At 37.4% G+C, this 21,041-nt stretch overlaps 1 protein-coding gene and 1 non-coding gene across 6 annotated transcripts in view; both read right to left on the bottom strand.

Moving 5' to 3' along the window:
- Positions 1–21,041, bottom strand: part of DIAPH3 (diaphanous related formin 3) — a 548,620-nt gene that overhangs the window by 121,995 nt on the left and 405,584 nt on the right. For 4 of the 5 annotated variants that reach the window (XM_029210108.1, XM_029210109.1, XM_029210110.1 and 1 more), the window contains 2 exons: positions 17,670–17,765; positions 17,095–17,151 (listed from right to left, as the gene is read on the bottom strand). In XM_029210108.1, coding sequence (XP_029065941.1) covers positions 17,095–17,151; positions 17,670–17,765 — 153 coding nt within the window. Of the gene's footprint in view, positions 1–17,068; positions 17,152–17,669; positions 17,766–21,041 lie in introns of those variants that run through there. The other variant, XM_029210112.1, reaches the window with a different exon arrangement.
- LOC114888476 lies at positions 2,487–2,669 on the bottom strand. Its single transcript, XR_003791808.1, has one exon. It is a non-coding gene; the product is annotated as a U2 spliceosomal RNA (small nuclear RNA).

Below are 21,041 nucleotides of genomic sequence, written 5' to 3'. Positions count from 1 at the left end.
TCATTCACTCATTTATTCATTCATTCATCTTACAAATGGTTTTCTGAAGTTTTACCATGACATAGCTTTTCTAGAATAATGTTCTTGTAGTGTCCCCAGTTCAGTCAGAAAAGCTAGAGGGGCCCTGAACTGCTCTCACATGACAACAAGGAGGAAAAGACAATGGACAGGTACACCAAAGGGAATTTAACAGAAGAGGGTAAATAGGCAGCAGAGTCTACAACATGCTTGCTCTTTTAACATATATTGACCAGACCTGTCATTCTAAGGTCTCTCACTAGAACATCTGAGTGATGTGGAATATTATATTACTAGAAAGTAACACAGTCTTTCCTTTAATGGGCAGTTTGACATAAGTGTTACGATGGAGTTCTAAGTTGTATCAAAATCTATTTATTCTCAATATGAAAAACACCTACAAGTCAATAGAAAAATATGCAAAAGACTTGAATAGGCACTTCACGTAATAAGATATTCAAAAAGCCAAAAGAACATGGAATGGTATTCAAGTTACTCATGAGGGAAAGGCAAATCAAAACCACAATGAGCTATCCTACCAGAACTGCTGAAATGAAAACTCTCATACACTGCTGATGGAAGTATAAACTGGTACAATCATTTTAGAAAACTGTTGGTCAGTATCTGCTAAAGCTGAAGATACGCTTATCCACTGAAACAGCAATTACACATCTAGGTATATTTCCTTTTTTTTTTTTTTTTGGAGTATATTTTCTTTACAATGTGGTGTTAGTTTCTGCTGTACAGTGAAGTGAATCAGCTATACATATACATATATCCCCTCCCTCGTGGACATCCCCCACCACACACACACATCCCACCCATGTAAGTCATCACAGAGCACCAAGCTTAGCTCCCGGTGCTATACCACAGGTTCCCACTAGCTATCTATTTTACACATGGTAATGTATTTATGTCAAACCTATTCTCCCAATTCATCCCACCCTCCCCTTCCCCCCTGTGTCCACACGTCCATTCTCTAGTTCTGTGTTTCTATTCCTGCCCTACAAATATGTTCATCTGTACCATTTTTCTAGATTCTACATGTATGCGTTAATATACAATATTTGTTTTCCTCTTTCTGACTTACTTCACTCTGTATGACAGACTCTAGGCCCATCCACATCTCTACAAATGACCCAATTCCATTTCTTTTTATGGCTGAATAAATTGCATTATATATATGTACCACATCTTCTTTATCCATTCATCTGTCGATGGCATTTAAGTTGTTTCCACGTCCTGGCTATTGTAAATAGTACTGCAATGAACATTGGGGTACATGTGTTTTTTTTGAATTATGGCTTTCTCAGGGTATATGCCCAGTAGTGGGATTGCTGGGTCATATGGTAGTTCTATTTTTAGTTTTTTAAGGAGCCTCCATACTATTCTCCATAGTGGCTGTATCAATTCACATTCCCACCAACAGTGCAAGAGGATTCCCTTTTCTCCGCACCCTCTCCAGCATTTATTGTTTGTAGGGCACAAAAACAGAAATATAGATCAATGGTACAGGATAGAAAGCCCAGGGACAAACCCATGTCCCTATGGTCAACTAATCTATGACAAAGGAGGCAAGAATATAAAATGGAGAAAAGACAGCCTCTTCAATAAATTGTGCTGGGAAAACTGGATAACTACATGTAAAAGAATGAAATTAGAACACTCCTTAACACCATACAAAAAAATAAACTCAAAATGGATTAAATACCTAAACGTAAGACCAGACACTATAAAACTCTTAGAGGAAAACATAAGAAAAACACTCTGACATAAATCACAGCAAGATCTTTTATGACATACCTCCTAGAGTAATGAAAATAAAAACAAAAATAGGCAAATGGGACCTAATGAAACTTAAAAGCTTTTGCACAGCAAAGGAAACCATAAATAAGACAAAAAGACGACCCACAGAATGGGAGAAAATATTTGCAAATGAAGCAACAGACAAAGGATTAATTTCCAAAATATACAAACAGCTCATGCAGCTCAATAGGTATATTTCTGACAGAGCCAGAAGACATGTATAAGAATGTTCTTAGCAGCACTATTTGTCACAGCCCAAATCTAGAAACAATATAAATATCCACGAACAAAAGGAAAAAAATTCACATATTCAGAGTGGAATGCTAAATAACCATTAGAACAAACAAATTACAACCTCACACAACAACATGGATACAAAGTGTAAGACCGTATTTATAAAAAGGACAAAGTAAGTCTAGTTACTGCTGTCACAGTCAGGATATGTGTGGGATGCGAGGTTATGAAAGGGAGAATCTGGAAGGGGCTCTGTGTTTCTAATGACGTTGTTTCTTGATCTGGGTATTGGTTACATAGGTAAGCTTACTTTACGAGCATTCATCAAGCCAGATACTCAGGAAGTGTGTACTTTTCTATATGTTATTCTTCTATATACAGTATACATTTAAAATGCAGTGAGAAGTATAAGAGTATAAGAAATGTTTAAACAAAACTAAATAATACTTCCCAGTGCAGTGAAATGCATAGTGCCAAGTACTTTACTGAAACAAGGAGAGGGCTTTGCTGAGGCAACAATTTGTACATTTATAAGTCTTTTATTCCTGATTTTGAAATACTAATAAGAACAGATACTACACTTGATCTTAGCCAAAAGGCTGAGAAGCGATAACGGAATCACTTTACTGTACACCTGAAACTAACACAACATTGTAAGTTAACTATACTCCCATATAAAATAAAAATTAAATTTAAAATTTTTTCAAATAATAAAGAATAATTTTACTTAAAAAAAAGAAAGTAGAAATAGTATTTGGTATTTCTTGAAAGAGGACAGTGAAGGGTTAAAGAAGATCTTAGTGTAAAACTATAAAGACATTCTAGGTAGGACTACAGATCTGTTTAGAAGAGGAACACGTGACTAACCCTATAGGTCTACTACATGGAAACAAATAAATCACACTTTTCAAAACAGACAGGCATGGACCCAGGGGCAGAGAAACTACCACAAAGAGAGCATACCAGCAAGACATGAAAACTCATCACAAACTAATAATTAAAAACATTACTCTCAAAACCTTCCCTTTTCCTGGCTTTAAAACAAACAAATATGTAGAAGACACAGAGTTAATTTCTAGGAAACATTACAAGTTACTATGACATAGTACCTAGAGTTATTGACTCTGCCTACTTAGTTCCATTACTGAATATATTTATCTCTCACCCTGAGCAGATCATGTCTTTTTATATTTAGGTGAGGAAAGGGAATGGGGATCAGTGAATGAAGAGAAAGGAGGTTAATAGAATGGAGAGTAATAGGCCTTGTCCAGTTTCCAGCAAATGAGTAGCAAACAGACAGAGCAGTGTTCAGGAAGTGATGAAAACCTTGAGACTTATTAGAGAGGATACTGCTGCCAACGGCTGTAAGTGTAGCAGGGATCCTAGGGGCTCTCTTGGGCAGTGCTTCTCTCTGCCTGGGAGACTGTACTAGTTACCTCTTCACGCCCTATGCCCTTCATTTATTTCTGCCTGCACGTTCAAAAATAGAGCCTCATCATCATTATTTGAGAAGTTGCCTCATGACAGGTCACAATGAATTTTAAAAGATACTTTTCTCTTTTTTTCTCCTCCTTTGGGACATGGGGAAGACTAAGACAAAGGGATGAAATTATACTTTTCACCCAATGATAAAATATACTTTGGATTAAATAAAACCCTGCTCATGGTTTAACAAACATCAGCTTAAGAATCCCTTAGCCTAACTATATTAACAAGAATAAGAAATAAGAGGACTAATAATAAAAGTTTCTTGGTTGTGTCTTATACTTGTAACCTTAAAATTCTATGGATTTTGAGTTATTAGTTTGTCAGAATCAAAGTACAAGGTGTTATTAACATTTTTAATGCTTAATCTAAACAGTGTTTTTTGGTTCATCTTTCAATATGGGTAGGAGAATTTTGTTTTCATTTGCATATTAGCACTTTTCTGCTGCATACATGCTTTAATGGGAAAAGTATGAACATATAATTTAACGGCCTAATCATATTTCAAAATAAAAAGAATTGCCAGAATCTTTTAACCTTGAGGCTATGATAATGCACTGGGTGAGGGTACATGAAGTCGATATATGAGGTAAACGGTGATGCACTAACACTTTCTTTAGCATACTTCAATGTTCCTTTATTTCATTATTCCTCTAGAAATCGGGATTAGGCAGCTCCTCTAATTAACCCAAAGATGTTTGACTAATAGAAGGAGATTGCGAGCATGATTAGTTAAATGATAATGTACATAGCATTTAATGATCATTGTCATTTATTCTAATATCAGAGCTAATAAATGGTGAAACTGTTTAAGCCAAATGCTGTCATATCACAATAACGTACATCATGGCTAACACTAATAATTTCTAATTTACTTGGGAATCAATGGGACATGCAGCTTTCTTAATGCATGTCAATGCTTTCTTAAATAAATTTATAGACCCTCATAAAGTAGAAAAATATTTACCTCCTTACCTAGACTACATAACAAGTAGTCCTACCACCATTCCCCTCCAAAGCACAAATAGTTCTTCTAGCTAAATTAGCTACATCCTTGGCTTTCATGAGGCCAGTGTAATGTATTAAGACACTAATTTAAAAACACTCAATCAATAACTGTAACTAATATGAATTCCAAATGCAAATCTCATCCCATTCTCTTGTTTTCTAAGGATTCAGTGAATACATATCAGCCATCAAGTTCTTATGCAGCACCGGAAGGCTACTTTTGCTCTAAAAGGCAAAAAAAAAAAAAAAAAAAGAAAAAAAATAGAGTGGTGCTTGATTTTCTCTATTATGCATTTCCATCATTTTCTCTCACATTAAGAATTACAAAGGACAAATATATTCAGATATGTGCTGCAAAATCACTGGCCAATGCTATCTACAGGTCACAAAAAAAAGTGGGAAGACTGTCTGATTTATATGGAGAAGCACAGTCATTATCCTGAGCTAGAGGTACCACCGTAACTCACTCTCATCACCCATATCATCACTCTTTAAGAATGCATAGTGAAGAGCACTTTAGTCTCCGGATCACATAAAAATGAAAAGCTGAAAGCTAGAACAGAGAGAAGTCTCCTTTATACACAGTTATTAGAAGAGAGAAAGTGAAAAAGAAAAATGAAAAATAAAAGTAAAATCTGTGTATTTTAGTAAAGAAGGAGATAGACAACTTACGAGAGATTTTAGCTTCTGGTTATTCTCAATAGGGATAAACTGAGTCATTAGGTGTTTCGCCATCCTGACTGCCCACCTGCTGCCCATTTAGATGTTTCCTACTTCTAACTTTAACTTTCTTTAAAGTTAATGGTTACTTTATGAAGAAATCCAAAAGGCTTCCAATGAAATACAGCAGTCCACTGTCCCTGACTCTCTTCCTTATTGATGCTTCTCCTGCTATCTCTTGATTCATCAATTATAGACATTACTTATTGATTTTCTATTGTGATAGATTGAAGCTTAATATCTTCACAGCTTGGGTCTCTCCATAGGGCTGCTCACAACATAGCTTCCCCCAGAACCAAGAAACGGGGAGACACAGCACCCAAGACGAAAGTCACAGTATCTTTTGTAACCTAATCTCAGACGTGACATACTATCATTTCTACCCCATTCCGCTGGTTATACAGACTAATGCTGGAAAATGTTTGGGGGGTGGGTTACATGAGAAAGAACAACAGGAGGCAGCGATCACCGAGGGCCATCTTGGAATCTGCCTACCACAGTGCTTTTACTATTATGACTGTAAAATAGCATACAAGGCCATGCCAAATTCCAGTAGTGTACCATGATTATACAGTTGACCCCTGTACAGCACGGGGATAGGGGCCCTGACCCTCCACGCATTTGAAACTCTGCATAGGATTTATAGTCAGCCCTCCATACACGAGGCTCCTCCCAACTGTGGTTCCGCATTCATGGACTCAACCAACAGCAGATCGTGTAGTATTATAATGTTTACTACTGAAAAAAAAATGTGCATATAAGTGAACCCATGTAGTTCAAACTCATGTTGTTCAAGGGTCAACCGTATATCACTTTTTTCTAGAATTAACAATTGCTTCTTATTTTCCTATTGCCTATCACTCTTTCCATACTTGTCCCCAAAGCTTCATAATACAATTATATGATTGTACACAGTCGTATACAGTTATACAAATATAATAAAAATTGTACAGTCAGATATATCAGATTATCTGTAAATTCTACATTTTCCCCCTTATCTTCCCTAGAACTCTGTATGTTTATGCTTTTCAAAAAACTGTACTGTTTTTTCTGCTACTGTATTTTTCATATCCAAAAGATTTTTGTTTCTAATCCTTTTATACATATATATATATCTTATATATATGACATATATCATCCTATTCTTTTCATCATTGAAATATTTGACATCTTTGCAATTATTATGGTGTAATTCTCTGTTTACTAAGAGTTCCTCTGGTTTGTTTCCCTTCTTTTTTCATGTTGAATGTTTTCCTCAAATGTCAGCTGATGAGTCCTTGGGCCAAATTAATATTTCAGAGAAAATAATTTGTGTGAGTAGGCTTGTTAACTAGTGGGCTTCTCTGTGGAATGCTCTTGCAGTAAGTTAGCATTTTTTGAGGGAAAGGGGCCCATAATGCCAGTATCTGAAGGCCTTTTTTCTAGACTGTTCATTATCTCCAGAAAAATCTTCTGTCATCTGCTTGGAGTATAAGCTTGGCTTCCACTGAGTGGTGGCTGGGGCCAGAAGAGGACTGTGCCATTCACGTCTCCTCTTTTCTCCTGGAGATCCACCTCTGTGTTCAGGTAACCCCTGTTTCCGGTGCAGTACCTCACCTCTGGCTTGCACCCCATTTATAGTTTCCAGCACAATTTTTCCAAACAACATCTGTACCTCCCACCTCCTGGAGGGGAGGAGGAAAGGAAGGGAGGGAAGTGCAGCCGGAGGGTCACAGGTCTGGACTTGGGAGCCATGCTGCCTGGATGGAGGTTGACCTGCTCCTTTGCCATCACCCCCACTTTCAGCTGGATGTCTCATTCCTCTTGTCAGTGGTTCCTGGCACCCGTGACTCCTGAGCCCTTATGTGATGCTGTGAGGAGCACATCAGTCTGTTTCTCATTGGGATCCCCCACTGTTGGGGGTTGAACAGTGTCACCCAAAATTTATGTTGAAGTCCTAACACCTGGTACCTGTGAATGTGACCTTATTTGGAAATAGGGCTTTTGCAGATGTAATCAAGCTAAGGTGGGGTCACACTAGATTAGGGTGAGCCCTAACCAAATGATTCGTGGCCGTATAAGAAGGGCATGTGAAGACACAGAGACACACAGGGAGGCCATGAGAAGACGGAGTCTGAGATGAGAGTGACGCAGCCACAAGCCCAGGAACACCGAGGACTGCCGGCCACCTCCAGAAATGAGAGAGGGGGAACGGGTCCTCCCTCGGAGCCTCCAGGAAGAACCAACACTGCCAACACCTTGATTTCGGACTTGTAGCCTCTGGAATTGTGAGAGAACAATTTTCTGTTGTTTTAAGGCCCCCATTTTGGGGTAATTTGTTTGGTAGCCTTGGAAATGAATACACCCGGATTCCAATTTCCTCTCTCCTGCATCTTCTGCTTCCCTGTCTTTATATGCGGTTGTTCCAGGTTAAACACGTCTTGACTTCATAGAAGTTGACACTGGTTTTCGTTACTCCTTTTCCTTGTGGCTTTGTGGTGACTCCCATGGGGAAAAGGAGGTAAAAATACCTTTATTATTTTATTTTAAAACCAAAAGTCTCTATAGACTTTTAATTTTTTGTCTTTTTCTTTTCTAAACTAATTCATACCGATTAATGCACTTTAAGTGCAGTATAGGAACTATTCATAGTAACAGAATTAATTTCAATCTCTCCAATTAGCACACCCATTCTGCATACTACTGTCACTTTGCTCAAGAATTTATAATCTTTCTATTGACACATGCATCATGGAAGGTAGGCAGAGAAGGGGAAGAATGAGGAGGAACATCTATTGAATTTATTAACTATCTACTCAACTGTAGGTACTTTAGTATAGCCCCTATTTAATCTTCCAAATAGTCTATGAAGCACATAGTGTAATTCCTCTTACAGCTGAGGAAAAGGAAATCCAAAGGTTAAATAAGCTGCTAGGGTCACCCTTTTATTAAGTCAAGAAGTCAAACCAAGGCCTGTCTGCCTCTAAAGCCCGAGCCTGACTCCATGCTGTTTTCAAGTCATACTGTTTGACCAGATCACCCAAGGCTTCTATAAACAGGATTCAAGAATCTGGCTGGTTTTATGCTTTCACAAATAGTCAGTGAGTAAGAACAGCTACTGCTATTTTTTAAGTAACTACAGTACCTGACAGGCACTTGGCAAAACCTTTATTTCTGATACTGATGACAATCTTGAAAAGTGGTTTCTGTATCTGTGGCTACTCCAGACTGAACTTTAATGAGGGGCAAATAAAATAAAATATAAAAGTAAATCTAGTAGTACCTTAGAAATGTTGAGTTTAGCACCAAGTGTTGTTTTTGTAGGAAAAGATCTCAGACACATGATGTAGTTGGCACATGCCTGGAGGAAAACCAGCTGCATTAGGGTCCCCACCAACCCTGCTAGAGTGCCTTCCTCATATGTAGCACGACACCCAAACAATGCTTAAACACACTGTTTCAGCACTGTGTTCAGATGGCATAGATGTTCCAACAGAGTGTCCATTATTTTCCTAATTAAGTACTACGCTATTTTAAAACATGAAATACCTTATCCTCTAAAAAAGGGATGACTCTGCTTGGCTGGTGCTCTAAAGCAGCAGTCCCCAACCTTTTTGGCACCAGAGACCAGTTTCATGGAAGAAAATTTTTCCAGGGACGGTGGGTGGGGGTGTGGTTCAGGCGGTAATGAGAGCATGGGGAGCGGCAGATGAAGCTTCGCTCGCTGCTCACCTTCTGCTGTGTAGCCCGGTTCCTAACAGTCCGCGGACCGGTACCGGTCCATGGCCTGGGGGTTGGGGACTCCTGCTCTAAAGCACACTCAGTTGGCCTACTGCTGACCCCTATGGTTACATCTGGAGATTAGAACTTTTAGGCAGAACTTTTAGGCAGTTGGAGAACAAAATGCCCTTTGTCGCAGGGCCTGTGAAGCACCTGGGCTACTTTTCTTTCCCTCAGACTTTACGGACAGCTATTATTACACAAGTAATAGCCTCTTTTTTCAGCTGGGCCATTGATGCAAAAATTATCTTGCATCTCCCTGAGCAGTAACCTCTCACAATCCATCTAGGAGACATGCCATTCTCCACTGCCCTTGCCTTCCTTCCTCACCCAGAGGCTCACTTTCAGGAGGAGACCTTATATCCTAGTTCTCAGAGAAAAAAAGACTTCATCACGTGAGACCTCCAAACTCCTTTACTCAATATTTGTATCCACTTCTCTCCATATATCCTTTCTTTCCACCGTCCAGGTGCTCCGCATCTGTGCTCTCCCATCCCATCCCCCAGCAACCTCACCCTCAATACTGCCCAACCAAACACTCATCCCTCCCTTCAGAATACAGACAGTAAAGCCAGAGCCACACGAAAGGCAAAGAAACACAACCCCTTCATTGAACTACAACCTGTTCTAGTTCCAGCTATTTCCCTTTTGTTTCATTCTTTCATACCCAGGCTTTTAGAAAGGACAGCCTCCACTACTCTAGCCAACACTGTCTGGCTTCAGTCTCTACCGTTCTACCACAACTGCTCTTCCAGAGGTGAACAGTGACACCTGTGCCCTTCAATCCAATCTGTGCCTGGGCGCTCCTCCATCCTTTCCTTACCTGGCCTTTCTGAAGCCTGTGGCTTTGCTGACTGCTCTTTCTCTTGGCCTCTGGGAGACTGCTCTTTCCCAGCTGCATAACCCAGTGAGCCCTGCACACACACCTTCCTGCCTGGGAGATCTAGCAGGACTAATGACAGTCCTGGGTACAGGTGATGTCTTCCCCTCCCTGCCTGCTGAGTGAACCTCCACAGTAGCACAAGTTCACTGGACCTTAACTGTTTATCCTAAACAATTTATTTGTCACTAAAATTGTAGATCCACTAACCATTTGATATGTTTTCCACATTTGTGATTATGTCAATGAAAGTTTAGTTTTCAAATGACAAAAAAATAACAGTAGAAGTCATTTGAGAACTAGACTCTTATTGACGTAGTCACAAATGGGGAAAACATGTCATGTATATATGCATAAAAATGTAACATGTAAAAATAGAGAAAATTTGTAACAAACCAGTAATAAAACAATAAAATAATTATTTTTTATTCTTTGGAGAATTTGATAAAATCAACAGATCCTTTGAGCAGGAAAAAAAATATGCCCAAGCACAAAATCTAAAATGAAAGTACAGAGTTAAAGGAGCTTCTAGAGTCTATCCATTGACTCCTTATAAATCCAGACTCTGAACCTATGCTATAAGAAAAGGAGAGATTTAGAATGGGCCCCAAAATTTAAAGATAACAATTATAGTCCACTGTGTAACACAAACAGAACAAGAGACATATTAATCATAACAACTATTTCAGAGAAGTCAAGGACATAACTTTTCTTATACAATAGTTCTTTATCTCCTTTCACTCAATTTAGTCTCAGCCTTCAACTTACATCTGTGAGTACTCATTAAATGAGAGGCATTTGCTATTTCTTGCATAAATGTCCTTTTAAAACAACTTGAGGTCCTCACTACTTGAGAACTTTCTAACCTGTTCATGCTTAAGAGTCTGTTTGATAATGACTAGCCAAAAGGTTGTCCTGCCCTGACTATAAATTAGAAAGGCCTTTCTGTCTACCCACAGGGCATCCTTACCCAGGCAGGAGCCCTGCTGAGTTTGTTCTTCCTTTTGCTTGACTACATAGTAAATAGCAGAGACTGATGTTTGAATAAAATGTGAAATCACCCAAATTGTTTTATATTCTTGGGCTAGAAAAGTCTCCTTAAAAAATGTTTAAGTCTTTTGACACTTACAGGTAGTACTTAATTCTGCTTGAAAGCCCAAGTGTAAGGGTGTCAAAAACAATTAGTATTTTAATAGTTCCCTTCCTTAGGCAGGCACAAATTCATCAGAAAGAGAACAAAAAAGATTCTCAAGAAAATAAGCCAATGACATTTAGCAAAATCATATAATTTGACTATATTATCCTTTATGCTCTTTCTACTTTAAAATAGGATACAGTTTAAAAAAAATGGAAATGGTAGTTGTCACCATTTACTACTTTGATAGATAAGGTTTTCTAGACAAAGACTGGTTTGGTGTCGTCCTCACTGTTTTCAGAAAAGCCTTATGGTAGTTAGTGCTCAATAGACACCACTGAAAACCTTACAAATTTCATAATTCTGCCTCAAGACAAATTCTTGCTGTTTCGGAAAAAGGTAGGTCAAGAAATAAGGGGACCCAAGGCTGAGTCAAGCTGGGAGGGGGGATGGTTGTGTGTGAAGTTTTAATATATCAACAACAAAGCCTGTCTTGTGCGCCCCCCTTAGTGTTATTTTGTGGGAAATAATGCCAATTCAAAGATATCTACCTAGCTTCACACTTAATTCTGACTTCCAGTCTTGGAGTGGCAGAGCAGCTGTGCCTGGAGGCAATACAATCTTATTTCTATAAAAATCTCTCAAAGCTCCATACATAAGTGGAAGAGTCAAAATAGATAATCAAATCCAAATTAAGGCTATTAAGAATTGATTTGGTGTAAAGATAATATAGCAAGATTTTGTTTAGGTTATGGATGCTCACTGAAAATGAGTAATCCTTGTTTGCCTAAAATTTTGATTATGTTTTATCTTATTTTGTCACAGTTAAATAGTTTTATCATTAGGGATTTTAATTGCATATAGTTTATAGAATTCTTTCTGATTACTCTATATCCAGTTAATTAAAAAAAAAAATCCCACTGTACCACTTAATGAAAAGAGAACCATCTAATGAGATGCAATCAAACTGCAGGCAGATGCACCATAAGGTGTGGCCGAACAATTCATATTTGTGAAAGCTTTGTCACAAACACTTTACAGAGTCTACAAGGGAAAAGAAGTCCCTGAAGAGAGTAGAAATCACTGTACCCTGAAAAACACTAGTCACTCAGTGGTAATACCACTCAGTTTTATAAAGAAAAAAAGAAAGAAACAACCAAAGGAAAAGAAATGGGAGTCATACCAAGTCATTTCAAGGACTTGGAGTCATACCAAGTCCTTGAAAGTCTTCTTTCAACCTTCATAATGTAGGCTCCACTATTATGCAATCCTTCCCATCTTCATCCTTTTTCTGTCTCTCACTCACTCTGTTACTCACATGTGTCCATTCCTAAGGCTCAGTCCTTGACTTGCATTCTCTAGCTTTGAAGATTTCCTGCAGGTAACTCATCTGCTTATGCAGTGTTAGCAAGTCTTTGTGAGGGTATCAACACAGAGCTCTAGACTTGGCTTCTCCCCTCGCACCTTGATCAGCTCTCTAACTCTCCCCATTCCTTGCAGCCAAACCATGTCGGCTCAAAGCGGCTACAAAGTCCTTTCGATTCTTTCTTCTCTCTAACATTTGTCACTTTGACTCCATACAAACTGCTCAGACCTGTCATTTTCCTGCTCAAAAACCTCAGTAGTCCAAGTTCTTGGTCTGGCATCAGACTCTCAATATACTTATTCCCTATCTGGTCCTTTATTTTTAACCAGGCCAGGTGATTCACTAACACTGATTCACCAACACCCAAATATGGTATGATTTTATTAAAATGCGTTAATAAAAATTTTGATTATCTTGACTTACTATTTTCTACAAACTATAGAAAATCTTTAGATTTCAAATGCACTGTATTAAGTAAAGAAATGAGATAATGCCCTGTACTCATTAGCAGATGCTTTCATTTATTTACTGTTGTTAAACTTTGCTTGATTAAGCAAGGGAAAGAAATCTAATTAATAAGTAACTCTCCACTGCTAAGGAGTAAATAATCCAATCAAGATTGAGCCTAACCCTTCACATCTAACGCAACAACCTTCAAACCTGTGATGATCAAATATCTCCTTTTGATGACAGATAACATATTAGGGAGAAGATGAGAAGGATAACTCCTTCTAGCTACAGATAGAGCTTTAGCAATTGGCATACTAAGTCCTACTTATTTGGGTGACAACCGCAGACCCGATTTTGCTCAATGTACACTAATTGTTCTCTGCAAGCCTAAACATAAGAATGTCTGTTCATTCAACACATTCTTACTAAATATCCATGTGTCGGGCACCAACCCATGGAAGAACTGGGGTTACAGCAGTAAACAAGCCAGAAACCCTCCTTTATTGTCTTGTCTGCACCCTGATGGGACTCAGGAGTAGTGTGGCAGACACTGAATAAGAACATTTTAAGGCAAATGTGTGTTGCATAATAGGAAAAACCAGGGTGCTAGTAAGAGCATATAGGTGCTTATAAGAGCATACAGTTTTACAGGGTTCAGACTAAGGTTCAGAAAAGAGCTCCTGGGAAAGTGTGTGCATGCTGCTTCTGCTTCTTCGCTCACGCTTGCCCTCAGGGTTTTGCCTCATTTCTACTTATCCTTCAAAACTTAGCTTTGATTTCAGGTCCTTCTAGAAGCCAAGTTTGAATTGTCCCCGTAAAGTCTGGATTGGTCTTTCAGGCTTCTTGGTGTTCCAAAAGCTCTGTGCATCACCGCTATCTTGGCATTAATCAGATATATGAGAATTGTTGCTCATCTGTCTCCCAACTGGATAGTGGATTCTTAGAGGGAATCACTACATATTAAGTGCCCAGCAAGTGCTTAATACATTTTGCTAAATAAATGAATGAGTGAAGGTTTAGCAAGGAAAAATACCAAATACTTAATTTCTTCCTAGGTCTTAACAGACAAAGCAAAAGATAAAACAGGGAAAGGTTTTAACCAAAGTATTTTGGGTAGAGATTTGGAGCACGACACAAGGGCTGAATTATTCAGTGTGCACAATTTCTGGAGTTAGAATATTGTACTTTTGAGGTCATCTTTTGTCAAAATATATTCTGTGATATTTTAGCCCCAAGGTCTCACAGGATACTTTATCAGGATTTTCTCATTCTGCAATAAAAGATGATCTCTCTCTCTCTCTCTACACGCACACACATATATAGTCTAAGTCTATATTTATATTCTAAAATTTCCATGATCTTTCTAACAGAGTATAAACTTATTAGATTAATTTAGATCTTTTAATAGAGAGTTTATTAAAAGAAATAAATAGTGGTCCTCATTCAAGAAGGTGGTTTATCCTTGTAATCCGAGCCTCAGATAAAGAAAAGAATGCTATCTAGTGGTTCAATCTGAGAACAAGGGAGAAGATAGACCAGAGGCTAGAAAACCTCTGAAAGGGTGTGAGGGTGTATCTCAATAGCCCGAACTTATGTCACAAGAGAAAAAAATGTACACACGTGGTTCACCCAGATGATGGGAAGAGGAAAAGATAGGGATTCAAGCAGTTGTATTCGGAGCACGACGTGGGAGAGAGATTAAGAGCTTGGACTCAAAAGTCAGATGGACCTGGGTTTGAAATTTGGTCATAGGACTGGACACAAACTATCAGACCTGTTCAATCCTTGGTTATTTTTGACTATAAAATAGAGATAAAAACATTGACTATCTGATAGGATTATTGAGAAGATTAAATGGGATATGTATAAAGCATTTCAACATATTGCTTGGCTTTTAACTTAAATAACTAAATAAGCAAAGTAACAGTAAATATTAACTTATTATTATTACTATTAATATTATTATTTTATTTAGGATGCAAACAAATTTAAAATAATTGTAGAAAATCTCATATATCTTTTAAAACTAATGAGATAATATCAACTACTATATATTTTTAGAAAATATAAATATCAGGTGTTAGTTTTGTTTAAGTACATGAAAGCAAATTAAAAAATAAACGGGGTTTCCATGTTACATTTCAGTTGCATAGTTCAGTTGTAGGATTAGTACTTTCAGCGAAAACACACTAATTTTTAGAAAAAGATTTCAAAATGAACTCTGAAATGTCATCTTTTTCTAAAAAATATGCATGATGCTTGTTGCAATGTCCTTAACCAAATTCTGCATTTTTCAATGTCTAGTCGGATAAATCTATCTTTATACATACAATCCTTAAAGATTAGTCTGGTGGTTTGAACTTTTTTTCACTTGGTTAGAAGTATAAAGGGAAAACAAAAGAAATATCAATGAAAATAAGTTTTTAAAATATTTTAATCCACTACATTTTTATTAGAACAGAGAATTTGATCTTTATGGTATATCTCCTTTGGTTTGCTGTATAATCTACTTGCTTAATTATCACAAAAGCCTTAGAACTTACGATAGTACATTGGCCTTGGTAGAGACAGAAATGTAATGCTCACCTGCTTTTTTCATCTGGACCAAAAGTATCACAATTTACAATTATAGATGAACCTTTGTAGCCTGGACACTTTACTGACACTACAGTCACAGAAGGACTGTGTTTCTCAAGGCCAGTACACAAACTTATCTTAAATAATTTCCCCGTGCATAATGGCCAAAATATTTATTTTAAATTAAACACAGCATGGGTATATGTATGCCATTATAATCATATCATATCATGGCTGTGGGTCTTTTCTTTAATGACTTACAATGGGGGCTGAGTTGTTTATTTCATATATTGTATTGATAATAATAATTAAAAATCTAAGTACCTATATTCAATCAAACAAGAAACATGATGGAAATCAAAACTATATTATGGTTGTGTCACTAAAAAGCTCTGTACTCAAAGAAAGTTTTCAGCCTCTCTGAGTTTCTCTGTCCTCTACAGTTTTTGCCATTATTTAGTATATCACAATGACTCTAAATAATAACCCAAAGCTAGGGATTAATTATCCACAATGAATTTTTCTGACTTATTACAATTTTTTCTTCCTATTGTTAGACTAGGAAAAGGCAAAACAATAAAAACATACTATTGAAAAAAGTCAAAAGATCTATTTAAAATTTTGGTGTAGATTTTTACCTTTTCTCTCATTTATTAAGCATGTATTATGTATACTTTACCTTGAGCAGTAAGGATCTACACAGCTATTAAAAGATCATTACATTCATGTTTTTTTCTTATTTACCGCATACTCTTTTTTTATGTTATCCTAGAAATTCTACTTAAGTTTCTCTACTCAGTCAGACATTAATACTTCTAGAACGTAATTCATCTGTACCCAAAACAACTCTCGAAAAAAATCTGTCAAGTATCTTTTCATTTCTAAATCTGGTAAACTTTGGTAACAATCTCACTGAATAAACGGCAATCACGATGGATGAATTTGACTTTGACTATGAAAGGTAAGCAGAACCCTGTAATACATAACAGTGAGGGAAAGGGAACCAAAGTAAACAAAACCCAATCAACACAAAATGGCATCTTGAAGACAGGAAGAGGGCTCCATGAGGTTGCGTGTTCAGGAGCCAGTTAGAGATGTCTGAAAGGAGTCAGTCTCAGATAAATATCGGAGACTAAGTTAACTCACCTTCTTTTTAGTGATTCTAGCACATCCCGCCACAATAATATCACATGAAGCTCACCTGTATTAAAGATTTTGCCAAAATGCTGGTCACAGTGTTTCACACTGTACTGGCAAATACGGTACAGTAAAACAGGTAACAATTCAATATTTCAAATTGTATCTTAATGTAAAGCAAATCCACTACTTAAAATAGTTCTAAGAAAGCACAATGCTTTTGAAAGGATACACCGGACAACACTGATCAGAAATGTGTGAGATAACTTCAAATAATAATATTAAAAGTAAAACATGCACTTGAGACCTGAAAGAAGAATCCTCAACACTACCTCAAGGCAATAATGGAAGGATGGAAAATATGAGTGCACAATCGCATCGCAAACATGTACATCCACACATTTTTACTCTTTTAGTCATACTGAAACTCGAGAACTTCACAGCAACCTACTAAAATCACAGATCAAGAGGATAAAAGTAGATAAGGAGAATGTGCAATTTATGAATACAGTTTATTACCATGGTTACAAACTTTCAGAACAGGCTGAGACGCTGGACTGAGACTTCGCCGAATATCTGTTAAAAAATATATATAAAAGAATCTTAATATAGAGGTCTGTTCATCTCAGGAAGTATAACAGTATTCGACGTATTTCCAAGGTTAAGTATTTCTGGAAGCAAAGCAATGCTTCAATACCCTGAAATACTTGAAGCAATAATGTTATGACTTTTACTTCTCATTTAATTATGCTACTGTGAACTCCACTGGGATAAGGTACATATGGTTCTTTAGATGAGACCTGTCACACTAATCAGGCTTTTCCAGGTTCAGTGCATTGATCTGTTAATGCGCTACTGACACTGGCCAACTGGAACGCTTCTCTCTCTGACACTTGCAAGGGAAGGATTAAACAAACTTATAAAACTTCTGAAGAGTTGTTGCCCACAGCTCTGCATTCTTGACACATGACTTTAAAAGAATTACAGAAAGTGGGGGCGGGGGGGGATGCTGGCGCGCGCGGGGTGCTGGGTGGGGGGGGTTGTTCTTTGTGATAGTCCCCTAGAAAGGAACAGGAAACAAGTGTAATGTTCACCTTTCGGCTTCGGTGTCCTTTTCCTTCGGTCGCGGAAGGCAGCCCCCGACTGCAAGGCCTCCAGCAGACTATCCATCACTCCTGTCTCATCACCCTCTGTGAAAAGAGATGCAGGAATTCCATCAGCCCTCGGGGTTACCATAGCAATGTCAAAGCATGCGCAGAAACTGGTGATGGTATGGTAGGGGGAAAAAAGATCAGATGCCAGGACTAAGCCAGCAATTTCAAAATATGATATGACTTAACTCTCTCATAAATCAAATATCTTTTAATGAAATCTGTCTCATTAGTGTCCGTGTTACTGTCCACTAAAGAGAACCGAGTTCGACTGATTCACTTCAGAGCACTGCTTTTATAGTCTGGTGGCAAAGTAACTTTAAATGGAAGGTGGTTCTAGTCATATCTGTGTCTCAGGTTATCATAAATCACATTTCCCTTGTAGAAATGGGTTATTTTCAAGGCATCGGCTCCTTTTCTAAAATTGACCAGGTGTGGGAGAGTATTTCTGTTGTCGTTATTGAGATTCTGCTGTCTAAACTTATACAAAATTATATTTCCAGGCTAATTTCTGTGAACGTGCTCCCAACAATTGATTCTTCATATCAGGATAATTGTCCCCAGACTGTAGGTGACACAGAACAATCACTGCAAACTTTTACAGAATGTATGAAAAGTTTGTCTTCTACAATGAAAAATAAACCAAAAGAGGCTCTCAAAAATCTAAATGATTATATCACATTATGATTAGTTTAAACTGATATTCTGTATATAATTGATGAAGATGTGGTTATAGAGCCATTTCTCTCTATCTGGTTATCTTGTAATAATCTATAGCTATTTACAGTTGTCAATGATAAATGTTATTTAAAGGAAGTGGTTAAAAAAAAAAAGCTTCAAAGAAACTATTGGATCAACCTAAATTCATGAAAATGCCAAAGATTTTTTTTGTCCCTTAGAGAGAAGTTATTTTCAGGCATTCTCTATGAAATTGTATGTCTGGTATACCGTCATGTGTAAAGTACTAGAAAACTATTTTCCTCTGGATTTTTTATCTCTTTTTTTGAAACGCAATCCCTTTATAGGGAACAGATGACAAATGAATGCAGTAGAGTACAAATAACACATTCATTTACAGTTTATAAACAGATATGTGAATATAAACATGTGTCAGCCCTTTTCAATCTGGTTCTGTTTCATTTTTAGAGAAGTACTAAACCTCGTAGGTGTAATCCAAAAACAGGTGGGTGAGAAACAGAGTATTTGGAGGTTGTTAACTTACACGTAAATTTAATTCTAAAGTGGCTTGATGGCTATTTTAATTAAAATATGTCAAATATTTCAGACACTTTAATTAGTAACTATCTTTGAAAATTTACACTCAAACTCAACTATATTTTTTCTAAAAAGAACTCCAGGTAAAGCTAAATATTTAAGGTTGTGAATATATTTCATTAGTAAAAGGAAACACTGAACATTCTTTAGTAAGTTTGCTGTTGTTAGTGGTACTGATGACGTGATTGTGAAAGTATTACATGTGTATTATAAGCCTGAGCAGATGGGTAAACATGCTGATGCTGTTGGCAACAGGGATGCTTGCTGTGGGATGCGAGATACAAATATGGAGTGGGAGAAGGAGAGGAAGAACCATGAAGTGCTGGATTGGATCTAAGGGTATCATAGAAGATCAAGCTTTAAGAAAAATGCTTTTTCTAGCTTCGTGGCCCAAAAGAGCCTAGAAGTAATGACACTACAGTAGCAATGAGCACAGCTGGCCCTCAGATCTTGGTTTCTAAATATTATTACTCACTAATAGGAACTGGAATACTTAGAAAAATGGCTGACTCTAGGACTGAGATCAAGAAAGTATGAAATGAGTTGAGAAAACATTACTGTGCCAGAAAATAAGAAAGTGCTCAAAGACAGACAGGGATATATCAAAAGGGCAGAGGAGCCAGACTGAAGGATAGCCTTGGCCAAATTTAGGACAATTTGAGCACTGAATGGGTAATGATGGGAATGGATTATTACACACTGGAAAAAAGAATCATGCATCTATACTGATGCTGAAAATTTAAAAATTTATTAAATATCGGGGAAGAAAAAGCTCTGCTTTAAATAAGAATGTCAACCAATAGATGTCAAAGATATAAAGAGGACCGAGTTCCATTAATACAAGAGATAGATAAGGGAAACAGAAAATTCACCATATCACAACTCACACAGTAAGAATTAATCAGGCAGAAATCATCAATGGTTACAAAACCCATTGTATGTAAGGTTATGGAGGAACATGGTGTGGAGAAATCTCAAAGATATCACCTTACCCAACTAATCAAATTTGACATCACCAGTAATGGGGCACACTGACAATAATTGTCTCCTGAAGTGATGCACTGAGATGGACACAATATAAACTGTGTAAAAATATTTAACCTGGGAATTCCCTGGAGGTCCAATGGTTAGGACTACGCACTTCCATTGCTGGGGGCACAGGTTTGATCCCTGGCTGGGGAACTAAGATCGCACAAGCCGTGCGGCATGGCCAAAATAAATAAATAAATAAATAAACAAAAGCTTAAAACCATCTTTAACAGAAACAAACCAAAAAAAGGTCAAAAACAAACAAACAACAAAAAAATTTAACCTGCATCTAAACGTTAAGGAAACCATCTTACAAATCCAAAGTGAGCGACATTCTGTGAAACAACTGGTCTGGTTTCTTAAAAATCATCAAACATCATGAAAGACCAAGCAAGAGAAAGAGAGGAGAAAAGCTTAGGGAAGCAGCATTCTAGCTTAGAGGAGATTAAATAGACATGGCAACTAAATGCAACACACAATCTTCCATTAGCTCTTGGATTGTAAAAAAGTCACAGATGACATTATTGGGATAATTAGACAAATTTTAAATTTGCTGGGTATTAAGTAATTATATTGTACCAATGTTGGTTACCTGAGTTTGATAATTATATTATGATCAGGGAGGATAATGTCACTGTTCTTAGGAGATAGATGCTGACATGTTCAGGCTCACTAAACAACTTACATCACAGTTCCACGTTCCCAATTTCATGCCTTTGATCATGCTGTTTTGTTTACACAGAACATCCTTCCCACTTTCTTCACCAATCTAACTCCTTCTCCTTCAAGATAGATAACTGAGAATCCTTTCCTGAGCTGTGTGCGCTGAACTGGTTGCCCCTCTGTGTCCTAATGACTTGTGGTACATATAGCAATAAATCCTTTACAATATTGTTTACTTGATGGTTTCTACCACAGAGAGTTTGTCGAGGGCAGGGATTGTGGTTTCCATTTATCTTTAACACCGAGCAAAGAAAGTGTTCATTAACGTATGCTGACTATATTAACAAA

This window comes from Monodon monoceros, unplaced genomic scaffold (genome assembly GCF_005190385.1).
Source record: "Monodon monoceros isolate NGI ecotype Baffin Bay Population unplaced genomic scaffold, NGI_Narwhal_1 Super_Scaffold_8, whole genome shotgun sequence".
NCBI classification, from domain to species: Eukaryota; Metazoa; Chordata; class Mammalia; order Artiodactyla; family Monodontidae; genus Monodon; species Monodon monoceros.
Note: the sequence above shows the minus strand (reverse complement) of the source record. Positions and strands in the feature narration are given on the sequence as shown.